Source organism: Apteryx rowi, unplaced genomic scaffold, assembly GCF_003343035.1.
Source record: "Apteryx rowi isolate R43461 unplaced genomic scaffold, aptRow1 scaffold_15, whole genome shotgun sequence".
NCBI classification, from domain to species: domain Eukaryota; kingdom Metazoa; phylum Chordata; class Aves; order Apterygiformes; family Apterygidae; genus Apteryx; species Apteryx rowi.
Window position 1 is genome coordinate 3,843,050 of NW_020447752.1, and position 18,755 is coordinate 3,861,804.

Consider the following 18,755-nt stretch of genomic DNA (forward strand, 5'->3'; position numbering starts at 1 on the left):
AGTTGAAATGTCAGCTGCAAAAAATAGTGCACAATAGAATGTATAATTATCAGGGGGGTTTTTTGTTGTTGTTTTTTAAAGCTAGTTGCATATGTAGGGTAATGTAAATGCACAGCTGTGGAACTTTATTTTCATTGTAGGGGAAAAAAGACTTGAGACAGCAGGTCTGCATTTTGAATAGGACTCTGCTTGCTATAAAAAGTGTACTGTTTTTTTTTCCCTTGGATTCTTCACAAAATATCATTTATTCTTGGTTGTATTCTTGTTTTTTGGGGGGAAGTCCCATGCATAATAAATTTTTTTACCATACAGGGTATTTAGTTATGTTGACCAAAATCCAAGCTTCTCCAGTTCTCACATTTAACTTTTCATTTTCAAAATGCACTTAACTGTCCTTTGTTTTCTTGGCTGTTAAAAGGTGGGCAAAATTTTGTCTCCTGAACTATTTCATATCGACTGCCTCCTCAAGAGAGGGAGGCTGTCAGCTATTCTTAGTCATTAAGGCTCTGTTTTAAGATTGCATATTGCTGCAAAACCTATGGAAGAATTTTTAATGCTTACCCTTGCAAGTGAATTGCAGGAAAATGAACAACTGTCTTGTACTCACTTCTCTTCCTAGCAATAGAGGGAATGGATTTTACAGACTGGCATAAACTAAGTGAAAAATTCTAGGTATACCAAAGTTTCATGAAAAGTCAGGCAAAATTATTTCTGTATCTATCACAGATACAGGAGCACCTCGATTATCTGAAACTACAGGTTCCTTTCTCCTAAAAGTGGTGATTTTGACCAAGCATGAATGCTGTTATGTGGGTGTTAATTTCTTAGCAGGGGCTATTAACAAGCTTCTTCTTAGTACAGAAATCATATTAATATCATAGCATAAGTAAGTAAATCATTGTTTTAGATGACTCAAATGCCTAACTGGAACAAAATGATCTTGGTTGACACAGTTTATTTTTCATTTAACAAGCATCAATTAATTTCTGTCAAAGAACATCAGTGCCTACATCAGCACTGGCTTGCAAAAAAGAGCATCCTAGATAGTTGTACTATTCATGGTTTTTTTTCTGTTATGCAGTTCCAAAAAATTGGAATTGCATTGGCATTAGCTGGAATGTAATTCCATGCAACACTTTGCATGCTTCTAAGATTTTCATAGGTAACTATTAAGCAGGACTAGCTTAATTTCTAAAGCAAAAACCCCTGCAGTTGTGTTTGTGGAAGACTATTTCAGTTTTATTTTATTTATTTATTTATTTTTTGTATTATGAGGTGGCCAAAGTAGTGCATATGGAGGGGGAGGTACTTGAATTAGTGCTGTGGTGTTTTTTGTTTTTTTTTTTTTAACTAACTGTTGTGAAACTTGTTCTTTTCCTTTGAGAGATTTAAATAAAGTTGTTGCTGCTGTGGTATTTGCTTGTCTGATCCTGTTAGATGTATTTTTATACAAACTTTTAAGATTAGCCTCCGGACATACTGTGTGACATAGGCTGGAGTAACTTCTGTGGCTATTCTTTGCCTCTGAAAAGCTCCTTTCTGAGCTTTAGAGAACTGCACCAACCTCTTTCTTGCCCATGAAATTTGTAATGACCAGTATAGTGGTTTGGGTTTTTTTCCTGTGTTTTTTCCCTAAATATTTTAGTCTTACTGAATGTCACATGCCAGTAACTTTCCCTGTTCAGTACTTACTATCTCTTTATTTCTTCCTAGCTATATGTAATTTGTTTATACCTGTCACTGGTATTCATTCTGACCTGACTTTTGTTATTTGAGGCCAATGAAGAAGCTAGGGCAGCTGCTCCCCTAACAGTAGTTATGGACAGGCGAAAGATGAACACTGCGTGCTGTTTCTGCTCCACTTGGGTGCAGTATTTGAGCATCTTGCCTGCACCATTACTGTATACTTAACAAATCACTTTTTCAGCTGTGGTGGGATGTATCTTACTCTTTGTAATTTTTTTTTTTTTTTTTTTAAGAGAGGAGGTTAGCCCAAAAAGCAAGCAGCTCATACAGCAGATATACAAAACATACTGCGGTCTACAAAATATCAAATTATTTATTTATATAAAATATATTACACAACATTGTACACATGCACACACCCACACAGTACTTTACCACACATTTAGGCCAGTTATTTTTTTTTAATTAAATGTTATAATCTAGCACACAGTATCTTACAATAATTTACATTATTATCTGAAGACACAATGGGGAAGCTTTGATCATTCATTTATAAACCTTCCATAAATTACAAAAAGAAAGGCAGTCTGAAAAGTATGTATAAACAGTAAAAACAATTTACAAATGGACAAGAATTACAAAATAGTCACAGCCAATAACTGCCATCGATGTGTAAGGTTTTTTAACTATTATTAGAGATGCCAATATTGCAGATAATTTGATTTTTCAGCTGTTGCAGCCTTTTTATTGGCTACGGCTTGTGTATATATAACAGTTTTTCATTTGAGTTTAGACATGCACTTTAGCGTGAATCTGACATCAACAATATGAAAATGCCTTTTAACTTAGGACTGCACCTCCACAGGAAAAAAGGGGGGGGGGGGGGCAAAATATTTTCTGGTCGTTTTAGAATATTGAACCAGGAACTTGAAAACTGGAGTTTGTATAATTGAAACTGTGGGTGCATTCTCTGAATAACTTATGCTGTATCTGGCTTTAGTTTAGTGAATATGTTGACAAAAGAAGTCCATACAAGGGTGCTTTGTTTTTGTTTTTGTTTTTTTTTTTAAGGAAAAAAATAAGCATTTTGCACAACACTTTCAAACTCCCAGGAGTTACATCAGACATTGAATGGAGTCAGCAACATAGTACTTGATCTTAAATTACCATGTTTTAGGGAAGATGAAGACAGTTGAATACACAGTACATACAAAGTATACGCTGTATATTTATTAGACAGTACAAATCATTGTGCATTAATAAGGCAAAACATCAAGGCTGATTAAACTAGGAGTTTCAAGACCATCTTTCTTTAGGATAAAGATTATGTATGGTAGGGGTGATCTCTTTGAACGAGCATCAGTGAAGAGGGTTTTCTTTCCCCTACTCATAGTTAAAGAAAACTAAATGCTGAGCTATATCCAATGAAGTTACAGGTGTGGAGGTGACTTCAGATAAAACCATGTTCTCCTTCTGGTCTTATTCCCCCCCAAATTACTTTTTTTTTTTTTTTTTTAAAGTAATAAAATTGTATTTGCAACAATGAGTTTTAGCAGCAACAAATCCACTTCCTTTTTTCTTGCTAGTTTGATTATGCAATTCACATGATTCTACTGCTGTCAGAGTTAGAAATGCAAAGGTTCGGGAAGTTGTACTGCATAGTCATGAAAGCCCTAGTTTTGATGTTTAAAAAGAAATACAGAGATTGGAAGCTTTACAGGTTGTCCAGGAGTGCATGAATCATTTCACTGCACCAAGCTTTTTCAGCAGTTTCTTGCCTTTGGAAAGCAGCCCCTTTTTCTTTTTCGAGGACATATCCCTGCCTCTCCCGGGACTACCAGAACCCATAGATGACGTAGGTGACCCAGAATGGAGATGAACTGTGGGGGATGGTGCTCTCCTTGATGTACCTGTATTCTCAGGAGGAACCTATTAGGTACATTGTTATAATTTATTGAATGTTTGAAAGCTTAAAAGCTATTAGCATCAAGAAAGTTGGTAACATCACTTGTCCCATTACCCACTTAAATACAAAGTCTGGTTCATTTCTTCTTTGTGGCTTAAGATACCATAGGGATTTATAGAAAATAATATATAAATTTTGAGAAAAAATACAGGCAGTAGAAAACGCACACTCCAGTAGAGCCCAAAGTTGGTTACACTTTTAAACAGAGTTGGATACACTGGTTTGGCCATAGTTCCGGCAAAAGCCAACAAAACTGGTTTTGCATTACTGTACTCTTGACAGTGAGCACAAAAATGAAGAGGGACACTTGTAGCTATGGATTTAAGAAAATTAAAATGTGTTAATTGCCACAGATATTAGCAGTCTGTAGAAGCCAAACCATTTCCAGCAGGAATTACTGCAAATGCTACTTGATTTCCCCCCCCCCCCTTTTTTTAATGTCCTTTAAATGCCCTTTCCTTAAAATTAGCTAGCATACTTTATATACATATTTGAGAAGATGGCACACTGGCTTAATAAAAAAGAAAAGAAAAGGAAAAAAAAGCTAAAATGAACCTTAATTGCAATCAAAGAAAGCTTAAAGACCCTGACTGCTTGATGTGTATGCTGCAGCTATGAGGTTGCCGAGTGAAAGTGAAGCCTTGTACGATAGTTAGAATGACAGCATTCCTAAAATATTTTAAACAGAGCTATACTTTTTTAATTATCAAAAACACTTGGATGAAAAGGCTAAAACTACTTATACTAAGCCTATGGTAACTACAGTGCCCTGCTGACAAAACATGGTACTATCATCTGTTAAGGTATTTTCATAGTAGAATCCATGCCTTAGGGACCCCAGTTATTTTGCATTTAAAACATTAGCAATTTACTGCCTTGTTGTGCAATAGTGAATTAAGCAAGGGGCTTCAAGCCAACTTTGATTTTAAATCAAGGTCTAATTCTAATGAAAAAAAAAAAAACAACTTAGTAAAGCACCCCAACGTACACCTGAAGATACCATATATTTAGTCTAATGCATTCATTGAGTGAGCTGCATGTTTCATATCAAGACTTTTATTGCATTGGTAAACCAAACAACTGCTAGTATTTCAAATGTGTGTACTTTCTAGAAATCCTACTAAATTTCAGCATATGAAGGGATTTGTTTTTTCAGAACTGTTGATAGTTAGGCAAACTGGGGTATAATCAATCATGGAAAAATGCATTTTAAGGCAGACAGTTTAAGTAGCTATAGTTGAGTTCAATGAGTTTCAAAATCAACTATACCCTTGTAAACTACAGTACTTATCAGCTTACATCTCATTTGTACGTTCTTTAAGGGTTGGGGGTGTTGTGCTTTTCTCTTTCTATAGGTACTTGGACTTTGTACATCCCAGGTTGGCTAACAATGCAATATGCAGCTTTTGTTTGTAGGGTAATTAAACATCGAACTCTCCTTTCTATGTAAACAGAAACATTTAGCTCATGAAGAAATATGTTCCAAATGTTGACCTTCATAAAGTGAGGCCTAATTGACTAATTTCTAAGAGTTCCTTTTTAAAGGATTTGTCTCTTAAAAAACTAAATTGATCTGTATACATACAGTAAAAGCATACAGCCTGTTGTTCTGTGGCCAGTGATTTTGGAGACATATTTCTTTTTTTTCCCCCGCAGCTAAGTTTCAAGACTTGCATTAGATAGTCAGGTAGCTTTAATTGATATCTTTATTGGTATCTTCAGTTGCTCACTTACGTGAAGGCTACATTGCCTTATTAAGGTGTGAAATGAACACTCTTCTTCTGTTTCCAAGCAGATGAGCAAAGAAATAAAAATATATATAAAATATATAATATATAAAAGTATTGCAGTGATGAAACAAAACCAAAAATGAAAAACTCTAAACATGACTAGTCTTTCATAAAAGAGAAGTCTGGGGGCAGTTAACTAATGCCAGTTGGAACAGGAAATCTTAAGGGCTATAAACGAACACTGTCAGTTGCATTCACAATTTGTATTTAAAGGAATGCTTGTACCACTCTGTCATCCACAAGAACTCTTGTTTTCACCTATGTATTGCATGTAGTAGGAATAGTTTAGAAGCGTTAAGAAGTAACTATTTTCACCAGGGAAAAGCTGGCAAAACTCAATTTCTAATTGAGATATTCTAATGACTGCAATTAAATTTTAAATTTAGATTCTTCATTTACAAGCGTTTGCAACATGCTGGGGAAAGGCTAAGCAAAATCATTTTTCTTTAGTCTGCTATGTTTTATATATTTGAAAGTTAAATAATTTAAAATGGGCAAATGGATTTAAAATGTTAAAAGTAATATCTAAATTATATATGAGACAGAATGGAATGAAAAATAAAAATTTAAGGTTTTCCTTATTCAGTTGCTTACCCTTTTTGCTTTTGTACGCATCGGTGTATCTTGAACGTATCGTGAGGGTGCATCAGATAGATAGACTTCAACATCATCAGGCACTTCTTCAAGAAAGTTGGAAGGAACCAGCCCCTTTTGTCCATTAAGTTCACCCTATAACATGATGAACAGTTTTCCATTTGAGTGAATATTATAATTAAATCAAATGTAGGTTCCCAAGAAGGTAAGGAAATACTTTTCATGATATTTTTCAAAGCCAATGAGGAAGTATGCACCTAAGGTTACATCACATGCTATATCCAAACTAGAGTCAGACACAAGCTAGATTTTCCTGTTTCTGTAATTGAGCAGTGAATGCTATCCATCAAATAAAATAAGAAATGGCAAGATGAGAACAGTTTGTGTCTATAATTCAAGGTGACCCTAAAATACGTATCTTAAAGGTGTTTCAAGTACTCTGGCAATTCAATCACTCATCCAATTTGCTATATTAAGGTTACAACGTGGCAGCCTTTTTTATCTTGGTGCAGATAATTCTAAGCTACGAACTGATGAATCAAGACTTATCCCCAGAGGATTTGTATGTGGGAATCCTTAGTAATGTTACGCCAACTTGCAAAAACAGTCCATATATAATGAATGAGCTTACGCAAAATCACAGGAGCTAGTGTATGTAATGGAGCGACAATGTTCTTTTCTATGAGCAATGGAGAAGTGAGAGCTGAAATCCCACACCGTTTCTAGACTTGGATCCTTAAGCCTGCAATAAGCTAGATATATGTGGTGCTAGGAATTACAGCCTAAAAGCATTTCTGAGGCAATCAAATTATTCCTTTAGGTCTGAACTTGAGTCACTTCTAAAACGTAGTGGGAAGAGGCAGCTATGTCTGGTTTTTTATGGAACAGCAAATGGCTAATTAATACACTATGGAAATGGAAGACCCAAGTTCAGGATGCAGACTGGCAGCTACTGTCAACCTGGAGACAGTTCCTACTCAGCAAGCAGTGCTGGAGTATTATTTGTCATGATTAAATTCTTCTTCATAAATGAATGGCAAGGAAGTATGATCAGTTACCTAGTGCTCAAAATTACTATTAAAATTTATTTATTTTTAAGTAACCTTTTATCAGAAGGAGAGGCTGTATCTAGGGTTTTTTTCTCCAAGTGAAGTATCTTACCCATTAGGAAGAAGTCATTCACACGTTCATGTAGATACATGTGCGATCAAAATATGTATGTTCCAGCCAAACCAAGTGAGACCAATATTACCTGTAAAATGCTAGAGGCAGCACCGAGTTGAATGAATAACAGTCCATAAATACGTGTGTTGAGGTGGCAAGAGTGAGCCATCTTTAGTCCAGTAATGCTCTCCTCTTCTTTTAACTGAGAGTGTCTTTTGGGTTCTGCTACAATCTGCACAGTTGTGGAGTCTTGTGAGGCTGGAGTCTAATCCTGGCTTGCTAAATGGACTGTTTTCAAATAAATGATACTAATCCCATTTTGAAAGTGCTTCCAGGTATACCATATAGGTTGATATATTTTTTAATTAGGATCATAGCTATTTCCACAAAATATCAAGCTGGAATTGTAACCTTATGTCCACCCAGATTGTCATTTAATAATTCATGCTAGCAAGGGTAGGTGTAACTGAGCCTGTTGCAGTTCAAACTGACCAGATAAAAGCCAACTTACGTAGTAAAATCCGTCTTCATCAATCTCACCGAAGACAGTAATAATGTCCCCTGTGCAGAACGTAAGCTCAGCCTGCAGGAAGAGGAACACACGACAGCTCATGTTGTGCTAGAGAAATGTTAACGTTGGCGAAAAAATTTTGGTGAAACTGAGCTGAACTGTAAGAGCAAAATCTGACACACCTAAATTTTTTTTTTTTTTTAAACATTGCTAAATCTAGGAACCTTTCTCACTAGGTTCTAGATACGGACAGGAATTCTTGGGACAAACAAGCTGAATACGTCCAATCCTTGGATACACTCAGCACTCATCTGCACAAAGCCGGGAGCACCCTCAACAAACACTGACACTGGCTCTGTGTTGAGCAGGGGGATGAACTAGCCGACTTCAAAGGTCCCTTAACGACAGTCCTGTGGGGAACAAGACAGGAGAGGACAAGGTTCAGCTCGCTCTCTACTGAGCTGAACACTAGGACTAATGGATACAAGAACGTGTTTTTCCTGAAACACGAACCAAATTGTGGAGACAAACCAGATTATTTTTAGTAAAGGCTTTGTAACAGGCCTCTCCGGGCTCTCGCCTGCAGGCCATATACTGGGCAGAGTATTAATCTCCTGTGTTTTTATTTATTTATTTTTTTTAATTTCTTGTGGCCATGGGAAAGAGAAAGAACAAATACAGTGATGTTGTTTGTTTGCAACATATCAGTGCAACATTTTTGATTTGTTGCCCATACTATTTTGTAACGCTCTCTAATTTAGAATCAGATTTGGTTCACTGAAAAAAAGATACAACTCTGGCCCATTTTTAATGTATCAGGTCCCAAATATTTCTAAAATGCAGGTGTAGAACTCACCTTCTCCATTAAAAAAGTCGAAATTAATCTACCCACCAACTAAAAGATGCAGTAAATGATAGCTGAAGAAGCTTCTAGGTATGCAGTATTTTGCGTAGAGCTTTGAGTGCAGCCTGACATTCCTACCACAGTGCATTTAGTTTCCACCCAAAATTGCATCAGCAACTGAGGGACTTACCATGTAACATCAAAGACAATGTAAAAAGTGACTGCACTGTTTGATTCTGTTGTTGCTGATGACAAATATGGAGAGATGGGAGACTGCATCCATGTAAATGGAAGATAAACCCATAATGAAGATCTAGCTAATGCTCAATAGTTGTTTAAGGTATCTTTTTTTTTTTTTTTTAAGAGAAAGGATTATAGACAAGACATAGAGTCATGAAAGCTCCATGCATCAGTTAAAGAAAAAATACAATATATTACAAATGCTGTTCTGTTGTACTATATCGCTGTGTTTTGAGTGGGAGGGAGGCTTGTTTTTTGGATGAAAGGTAGGTTACAGGCATTTAAAAGCATGCTTCACTCTATCAGTTTGCCAGTGTGAGCTGGGATGCTTCTAGAAAATAATCATCCTCTTAACTCAAAACATATAAGGGAAATTTGAAAATAATAGTTGGGAAATAATCATTCCCTACAATTTTCTTCCTTATACACTTACTTTACATACACATATATATATTGCACAACCATATATCCATAAATGACTAAAAGTAATGCGTTGAGCCACACCAGATAAATCGTACAAGGATATTCCTTGAATGTGTTTGAACAAGAACCATAAATCTAATTGTGCAGTGGTCACAAACCTTTCCTAAATATACATCTGTCTGAAAACGTGACCAATGTTTGTAATTATGAACTTTCTATTATTTTTCTACATGCCAACTGTAATGTATAATAGTGCTTTCTAATACCAACTATGTATTAACTAAATTATGGGTATATAAATTAAGAAAAATAGTAAATAGTTAATGTCAGTACCTCTACATCAACATTAGGAGAACTTTCTCTTGGATCGTAATCATATAGCGCCACCATCCTTCTTGTAGAAACTGAATGTTGTCTGCCACTCCGTCTGTTTCTTTCTGTTCCAATCATAAGGAGAGGGAGGGAAGGAAAGCTATCCAAGTTATTTTGAAAAGAAAAAACAAGGTGCAGTTTTTCCCCATGTCATTTTCACAACAGTGCAGTAACAAATTCAATATTTCTCTAGTGTAATGGTAGGTGGCCACAGATTACCAAACCTATGAACACAGATACAGGTTTCAAAACAACATGTGCATTTCATAAATAACGTCTTAACAGCTGGGTTGCCCTCATTATTCTAAGATACTGAATCCTCTAAACTATTTGCACAGCTGATGTTCAGAAATTTACAGCAGTTCTTGGTTGGAAGAATCAGATGTTACCAGGGTTTATAAAGATAAATGTTCAGAATTCTGCTTTGTTTCACTTTAGTCAAACTTCCACATTTACTGACTACTACCTCCCCTCCAGCTCCAACTGATTAGGAATTCTGTGCATGGGATTACTCTTCCCCTTTCTGCAAGGTGACTGGAATGAGACATGGACATTCTCTCAGCTGTCCCAAGACAAAAGAGGTTACCCGGTATGTAAGTAAGTGGTCTGCAATATTTTTAAGACTATGACTACAAAAACCTGTTTCAAGTATTGTTTAATTTTACAAATTTCCTTTGTGGGGAATGGAAGGAAAAGAGTAAAACTTGCAGTTCCCAGGAACCACATGAAATGCTTATTGACCAATATTAAACATTTACAGAGAAGTCCAGGACGGGCTTCATTTTAAATTTGAATGATATCAGCATGATTCTTGCAGATGATTGCTGTAGCAAGAGAAACATGCTTGTTAGTACTGCTCACAAACAGGCACTGAGGGCAGCTCTGATGAGCGTAATGAAGTGAGACAAAGGCAACCCGGGGTTAGGAGGAGCCCTGCGACTGCTCCAGCAGGACAACGAGCATTAAAGGCTTGGCTAACGCAGGAGCAAACACCGAGTGCGGCATGCACTCAGCGTTCACGTCACCCGCCAGCGAACACCGAAGTGCTCACTCAGAGGAGAGGAGATCACTTACTGTTGCAGCGGGGGGATGTGAGTTATTTTCCCAGCTACCGATGCAAGGGATTTACACAGAACACAAGGAGAGATCCACAGCGAAGGCACGGACTGTACCAGGCGTGGGACCCAATCCCCCTCTTCCCCAAAGCCTGGCCAACCCGGGGTTAGACCTAGATGTCTCAGAGTAGCACTTTCCACTTTGAAGTACTTCTCTGGGGCAAGAGAGTGCCCATCGCGCAGGGATAAGGGACCCTATATAATTGCTATGGGACAATATTCTCCAGCTTCTGGTTTGCAAAAGATCAAAGGCATGAAAAAATAAAACTATACAGCTCAAGTCATTTCAGCTACTTTACAGCTTGAATCACATTATTGTTTCTTAGCACAGACCTCTTTTAGACTTTCTGGATCTGCGGTGTACAGAGCGTGTGCTCTCTTTGAAACGGTCACAGTTGACTTCAGGAAAGGAATGCATACAAATAAAAGAAGAGAAGATATGAAGCTGTTCAAAGTCCTGTTTTTAAGGATTTAATGTGGGCAAAGGATTAAGAAAAATATAGTCATATGAACACGGCATGTTAAAGTGTCTGATATGACATTAAAAATGTGAGTAACAATATGACAGACTGGCAATTTAGAGCCTGCTTCTGCTAACAGATCCACGTGGGAAGCCTCTGCGACAGCAAGGGTCTGAGCACATGGATCTGTTTGCTGTTCTGAATTTGTATTTAGTTTAAAATTAAGCCAAACTAACTATTCTGTCCAAATCCATTAGTAAGAGGGTTTATTTCTTTTAAAATGTGACTAGTAATTTTAATTCATATTAGAAAATAAATGATGCTTTTAAAGCGCTAAAATATTTAAAGGTGAACTGCTAGGGGTAGGTTGCTAACAGCTCTCAGAAACATCCAAGAATGAAAAAAATTGCCTACAAGTATAAGGAAGGGCAACATTTCTAGCAAAAATTGCCTCTCCCTCTGTCCAGGATTAAGACTTTCTGATTTCTCAGCTATTTCAGGAAATACTGACAGTTGAGTACAATAAAAAAGAGCCAATGACATTTGCAGCATATGACCCCTAAAACAGCCAAAATATCCAAATTATGGGGAGCTATATATGTAACTGGTTTCATTTTCAAAGATATTCTGTATCCACAACTTGTTTCAAATAAGGATGTAGCTGATTTAGCCAGTTATTTTCTGTATTCAAATGTGACCTCAGGCTAGAATTAGAAATATATTAAAACACTTATTAATCCAAACAGACCCCCAGCTGAATTTATAGACGTACCTAAAGGAGGTTAGGTATCTATTTCCAAAAGACTTCAAATGATGTAGACCCATAGTAACAACTACCTTGGAGGAATAACGCTTTAGACATCTATTCAGGCACAACCGTAGGTCCTCCTATGTGCCTATCCCAAGTTTTTGGCCTATAAAGGTACATATAGGTGTATGTGCTATACCTAGAGCAGCAGATGGGCAGTGGCATTTACAGGCGCACGTGGGTGGCAGTATTTGTTGTATTTACATGGCATAAATAAATAAATATACAAATTTGAAAATACAGCATTTAAGAACTTAAATCACCCCTCCTTTTCATGGACAACTGAGAATTTTTAAATATCTCAATATCTTAAAAACAAAAAACAAAAAAGTAACTTGCCTCATATTTACTAATATGATTTTGGAAATTATAAGGTTTTATTCAATCTAGGAAAACAACTGTGGAAGATTTCTTTATTTTTTAGCAACCACTTTTACAGTTCACTTTTAAACAGGACTGAACCAATTCCAGCCCTTTATACTCTCTGAATTGTGTTGAAAGCTTTAAAACATATTGAGATAGTTGTATAAAACATATCTTCAGAAGGAAATGTAAGTTAAGATACTTGCACGTGTATCTCTGTACAGCACTGAACTGATGATTTAACACTACTGATTCATAACAGAGAAACACTTGGTCAACCTCTGCTTTTTAAAGGGTTTGTTATTGTAGTATCTGCAAATTCTCCTAATATGTAGTGTCATCCCAAATTATATTGTACATAACCCTTTGCCACCATCCCTTTAAATTATTGGTAAAGTAGGAAAATGTAGAAGAGTAAAAAGAACAACAAATAAGTGATTCTTTTTATGCTTTTCAGCAGTGAGCGTATCACAAAGCACCTCAGCACAGCACACTCCAAAGCACAGGGATCTTGTTCTGTGTCTAGAAATCTTTCCGGTGACAAAAAAAAAATTTAATAAAAAAATAAAATAATGTGTGCAGTAGTGAAGATACAAGTCCTCATTTACAGCCAAAGGTGGGACCAAGATTAAATATTTGTTGAATAAAGTCATCCAGATACTGACACAGAATGTATCCCATAATGTGGTAAATTGCTGTAAAATTTAGATGCATCTGCATATAATAAAAACAAAAGGCAAAGCAGATCCAGCCAAGTTAATAGCACCCAAAAGTTAGGTGAAGCGTATATATTTCCCCTTACCTATTTTCTCAACCGGTGTGTTCAAAGGAAGAAAACCTTGTTTCAGAAGCTGATCCATCATCTCTTCATCATCTGCTTGGATCTCAGAGACCATATTACATGGGATAAGGCCAATTCTTGTACAGGTTTCACCCCGATAGAATCCATCAGCATCTTTGTCCCCATAAACCTATTACACAAAGAATAATAATGTTGGTCAATCAAAGTTTTATCATTTAGGATTTTTAATGCAGTAAAAATGGTTACTAAGTCATAGACAGACAACTACAGTTTGAATGTGAATATATAATATCTGTTTTTGACTACTCCAATCTATGCTACAAATTTTGAATTGTTAATTTGAATTGTGACTTTAGATACATAAGCAGAAATTAGACTTTTTGTTAGCAATGAAATGTACATAAAAGTGAGAGACACTCACTTCCTTTGCGTGGCAAAAAATACACTTAATGGTTTACACTGATGTTCATGGAATTATGCATATGGCATTTCTTGTGGTACTATGCTTAATAGTAACTAGTTGCAAAACTGAGCTAAAGTTTTGCTATTTTGAATAGAGTATCTTGGGTACGAGCAAAAAATCCTGTATAATATCTAATATACTTGATATATGTAGGTACTTAAGCTCTGCTATTATCTTTTCAGACAAAATGAATTAATGTGTAAAAATAGCATGAATTTTCTTCAGTGAGAATAGGTAATTCCAAAATTTCTGTCTTAACTTCTAAAAATGCAGTCAATTCATAAAGGCTGCTAATGATAAAAGGGCCTAGATCTATGACTTTACTACAAAAAAATGGTGTTCTTACGGACAAACTCATAACTGATTTTAGATTGTTCCTTGTTTAAGCACCATTGTTTCCTTCCTTTCCTTTTAAAAAATAAACAACCCCCCCAAATCAATCCCTTCCATCCAAATCAGAGTTTGTTACAACTGATCTTCAAATAGCCTCAATTTTCTAAAGCAGGAACTTTTGTCAGGTTTAGTCACTACGGGTACATAACGTCCCTGGCATTACTACTGCTTCACGCAGAGCAGCACACGGGACCATGATGCATGCACAGGACAGACCATGCAGCCTGCGGTGCAATAGATCCACCCTTCATCCACTTACCACTTACCCACCTTGTGGGTAAGGTATGAAAAGTATTTTGAAAATACAAACTAATCAACCTTCACAACAATTTGATGAGAAATGCAAAGCAATAGATGACATATAGTAATTTCCATGGTCCTAAATATAAAATAAACATTACTAAAAATAAGTATCTGACGTGCGACCTCTACAGACTTTTCAGTATCAAACCTACCTAGCTGTGAAGAAATAATTAAAATACCCAAGTGAAATGGTCATTTTTGCAAAGAAAAATAAGTTTTTAAATCAATTTCCATACTTCTGGCATAATTTTGTATCTATATCATATAATGTAAAGATAAGCAAAATAGCTAACAAATTATTTAACATTAAAATACTGTGATTTTGGTTATCGACATTTGTGTTAGGATCTAAATCAATACAGTTGGAGGAAAAGTGTTTTAATAGCTTATGTTGCAATTTTACCTTGAAAACTAGTATTGTTATAAATGATTCTATTTATTCAGATTTAGTTTCAGATCACACTTAAATCTGAATTACCCCTGGACAACCAGCAGCCCTTCCTTCTCCCTACCCCACTTTCATTTCCATTTGCATCAGATGGATTAGATACAGGGCTGCAGGATGAGACACTCAGAGCTGCTGACTGAACGGAAAAATCTGTAACTTCGTTATAATTATCATCAGGTCAGCAAGCTGAACTAGTTCTCCTTGCAGCTGCACAATCTTAAGATCTGAGACAAACCGGGGTTGAAGGTATGGCTAAAGACAGGAGCAAGAGCGGGACACCTCTTCCGGTGGCGACATGCAGTTACAGCATGTTTAGTGTGATTATCAAGACCAGTGGAAGAGCATTGGCAAAGCCGAACACTGTATCTGTCTCCTGAAACAGGGCAGACTTGTGTTCTGCTCCCTGTTTAAGGGCAGCTTGTGTATTTTACACTGACCAGTCAGAAAAGGGAACGGTTCTCCCAGCGACACTGAGGGAGTCCCTGGTGGGAAGCCTCAGAAAGTTGTGGTATCCACCGCAAATTGTGAGGAGGCTGTCCCCGGACCCATGTGTTAGGTCTGCTATGAAAATGCCTTTAGATGACTCTGGAAGAGAAATACCTAATTTTTGGACCATAATTAAAGGGAGTTAAGAGCGTAACTCTCTAGCTAAGAGTGCTCAGCCTTTAAAAAATTACAGCAGCTCTGGATATGTATGAAGGTACAAAGCTAAGCACTTCTGCAGTACCTCCGCAGCAAAGGGGATGGCATTTCTGAAGCAATTTTCCATAGGGTTTGTGGCAATTGATGTGGAGATGGCTTCACAGTCACAATTTTGGACTTAGCAGTTAAATCTCTAATTGAATCTGTCTCTAAATACCTGAGGCAACTTTGAGATTTTTGCCTATTACCTAAATATTTTTAAGTCATTAGCACTAGATATTAGGTTCTAGCTCCAATGAGATATATAGCCTGAGCCTTTGGAGGAAGAAAAGGTCTCGGACTCTAGTCACACAAGTTGCTTTCTATACAGGGAACAAAGTGGACCTTGTTTGTAACACTGGTCCTTTGTTTCCTTTGTTTTTAGATCCCACCTTAATGATCTGTCCTTCTTTAAATGGCAGCTCTTCTTCTGCAGCATCAGGGTTTGGGGACATTGTCAATGGATCGTAGTCAAAGAGAGCAACAAATATTCGAGTAGAAATATCCTCTGTGCCAGGATCTGTTTCTGACTCTTCATAAATATCTGGAGAAAGATGGTCACGACCACCGTAGCCATCTATGAAAGTGAAGTCAGAAAAGAACAATTCAGTAATACAAATTGGTCTCATTTTTCAACTTGTTCCACTTCATATTTGAAAAGTGTTTGGCATTTCAGTGGAAAATATAACTCAATGCATGCCCTATTAAGTTTGAGGGTTTTTTTTAATGCTCTATTTTTTTAAAGCACATTCAATCTGCATGCACTGAATGTGGTGTTGTCCTACACCACACTGACATTTACACGTGTTAATATAACTCAGCTAAGAAAGCAAATTTTGTTAGGTTTACTAGAATTGCCATAAACTAATGAAGCATGTAAGAGTGACATAATGATGAGTCTTGTAGGCTGTAAAAATAACCATGCTTTGGTTCCACCTGTTTTCCAGCACAGCTACTTCTGCTCTTCATGGACACAAGAAAGCACATCCCAGCTGTGTTGATACACCATGTTTTAGGCACCAAAAGTTTAAAACATGGTTATAACCTCTTCTCTCCAGACAAGCAAGAAGATACATTTCATCCCAGGGCTGGAACTACACTACCCATGATTTAGTTTAAAAACAGTCAATAGCTAACATAGCAGTGCCCCTAAACCACACCAAACACTAATGAAGTGTGTTAAAATCCAGAGGAATGATTAGGTACGGTCTTTAACCATAGGCTCATTAGGAAAGATCATCCACGAATATCACAACACTGACACTGCAGTGAACTCCACTGCAGGGAACCAAATCAATTAGGACATATAAAGTGAGAACGGACATTTTGTCTCATACATATTTTAGACATTTCAAGTGACCTGGAAAATGCATTTAGTTTGTGATTCAACAACATGCTTAAGGATGTATTTCAGTAAAACATCTAGGCAAAATAGCTAACAATGAATGTTTTGTTTGACAGCTTTCAACGGCTTTTAGTTTTGTTTTCAAAGAGCATATAGCAGCACTTTCCCAAAAAACAGGCCCTTTCAAGACACATGAAACTGAAGACCCCCAAAATAAAGCACTCAAAATGAAAAGCCACTTTTGAAAATCTTGGCTTACTCTGCAAGTCCCACTAACTTCAATGGGAGTCAGGTACTTTTGCTACGTTCTTTGCTGAATCAATACTTATCCAGTTTGCAAGATCTTTATATGGTAAGTTGAGAATACAATGTTGTGATCTACAATGAAAATGCATTAACTATTTCAAATTTTTTACATACCATTTTCATACTAATACAATTTCTACTGTAATCATCTCTTACAAATTAAAGACTCCCATTTTTGGTAATAATCCAACCATTTGATTTAGTATTTTTGATGACATTCCTCTTTTTGCCTCAATGTCAGATGCATTTTATTCAACATTTGACATTTTTAAATTACCGGAAAAAAATTTCAGAGGGGCACAGCTTTAAGGGAACAGCTACTGACTCTTGGGTCCAGAGCGCAAGAAAGAATGTGAATAGGGGAAATGCAGAACAGCAAAAGGGTAGGGAAAAAATTCCAGCCAACAAGCTTTATGCAGGCACAAAGCACAGAACGGAGGTGTGGGAGAAGGGCACGTATGGGACAGAAAGCAATGGGACACAAGGAATGGGATTCTTCCCTGTTGTGTTCCCCTTCCCACAGTCAGGTTGCCATTTATGTTTCATCAGGCCCACCAGGCAATGAAAAACAGGGAGGTTAAGGGGTGTTTTCTTTATTTTTTAAAAATTAAAAAGATCGATTTCTGCATTCAACTCCAACTGCAGTTAATGGGAGTTACGTGCAAACATGAATTATAGCCAAGTGCATCTCAATTAGAAGCACTGAACTGTAATAACCCTGACTCAGAATAGTCACGTTTGCTTCAGTTAAACAGAATGCAAACATCTCTTGATTAGCTCATTAGCCAGTTACTTTATTCTGTCAAGAAGGTGTGTATATATATATATATATGTATCATACATATACACACAGATATAATTGTATATGTAAAACTGCAGTCTTTGGATGCCTCCAGCCAGATTCCCAGCTGGTGTAAACTGCCATAGTTGCACTGAATTCACTAGATATACACTGATTTACACAAGTTGATGATCTGGTCAGATATGTTTGCTTTGAAACCCAACATTAAATTACAATTTATCTAAACTTTCTGGGTCCCTTGCGAAAAACTGAATGCTCTTCCTAGCTCAGTGTATGGCCTAGGCTGCTTCTATGGGTTGTGTGTTAGACACATCAATTCACTGTGTTATGAGCTATGAAAACTGAGTTGTTGATCATGTAATGATTTCTATGTTGATGAAGCAACAAATACTATCAGTAGTGGGTATAATTATTACCTTACTCATGTAATGCAAGTTTGTCATTATGGTCTAATTATTCCTAAAAATAATTTTTTCTTCAGCAGGTGACAGAGCCAAAGGCTTGTGTAGTCAATGTGAATCAACCGTTAGCCCAACTGGTAAATCAGAATAATGTTTGGTAACACTGCTTCCTATTACAGGACATTGGGTTGTGATATACCAGCTACTGTTTGACCCTGTCCAGTCTACATGAATCAAGTGGAAATGCAGTCGTTTTGATGAATGAGTGTTCAGGTATATACAGTAAATACTGACTGGCATTACTAGCAGCGTAGCTTCACAGAGGTTCATGCAATGCAGTGTGCTTGGATTCGGTTGAAGATGGAAAGGTGGCTGCACAGCACTTTCAGAACAGACGACTAAGGGCTGGCGGCCCCTCAGCTGAGCTGGCAAAACTTACCTGAGAGCGAGGCAGACAAGACTTAAGAGCTAGTT

General features: G+C 36.8%; 1 protein-coding gene across 1 annotated transcript in view; it reads right to left on the reverse strand.

Moving 5' to 3' along the window:
* Positions 1-2,086: 2,086 nt before the first annotated feature.
* RIMBP2 (RIMS binding protein 2) overlaps positions 2,087-18,755 on the reverse strand; it is a 78,795-nt gene continuing 62,126 nt past the window's right edge. Inside the window, exons 18-23 of the mRNA XM_026058862.1 lie at positions 15,820-16,004; positions 13,140-13,308; positions 9,552-9,655; positions 7,712-7,783; positions 6,037-6,171; positions 2,087-3,615 (exon numbers count right to left, since the gene is read on the reverse strand). Of these exons, the coding sequence (XP_025914647.1) occupies positions 3,427-3,615; positions 6,037-6,171; positions 7,712-7,783; positions 9,552-9,655; positions 13,140-13,308; positions 15,820-16,004 (854 nt within the window). The 3' untranslated portion in view covers positions 2,087-3,426. The remainder of the gene's footprint in view (positions 3,616-6,036; positions 6,172-7,711; positions 7,784-9,551; positions 9,656-13,139; positions 13,309-15,819; positions 16,005-18,755) is intronic.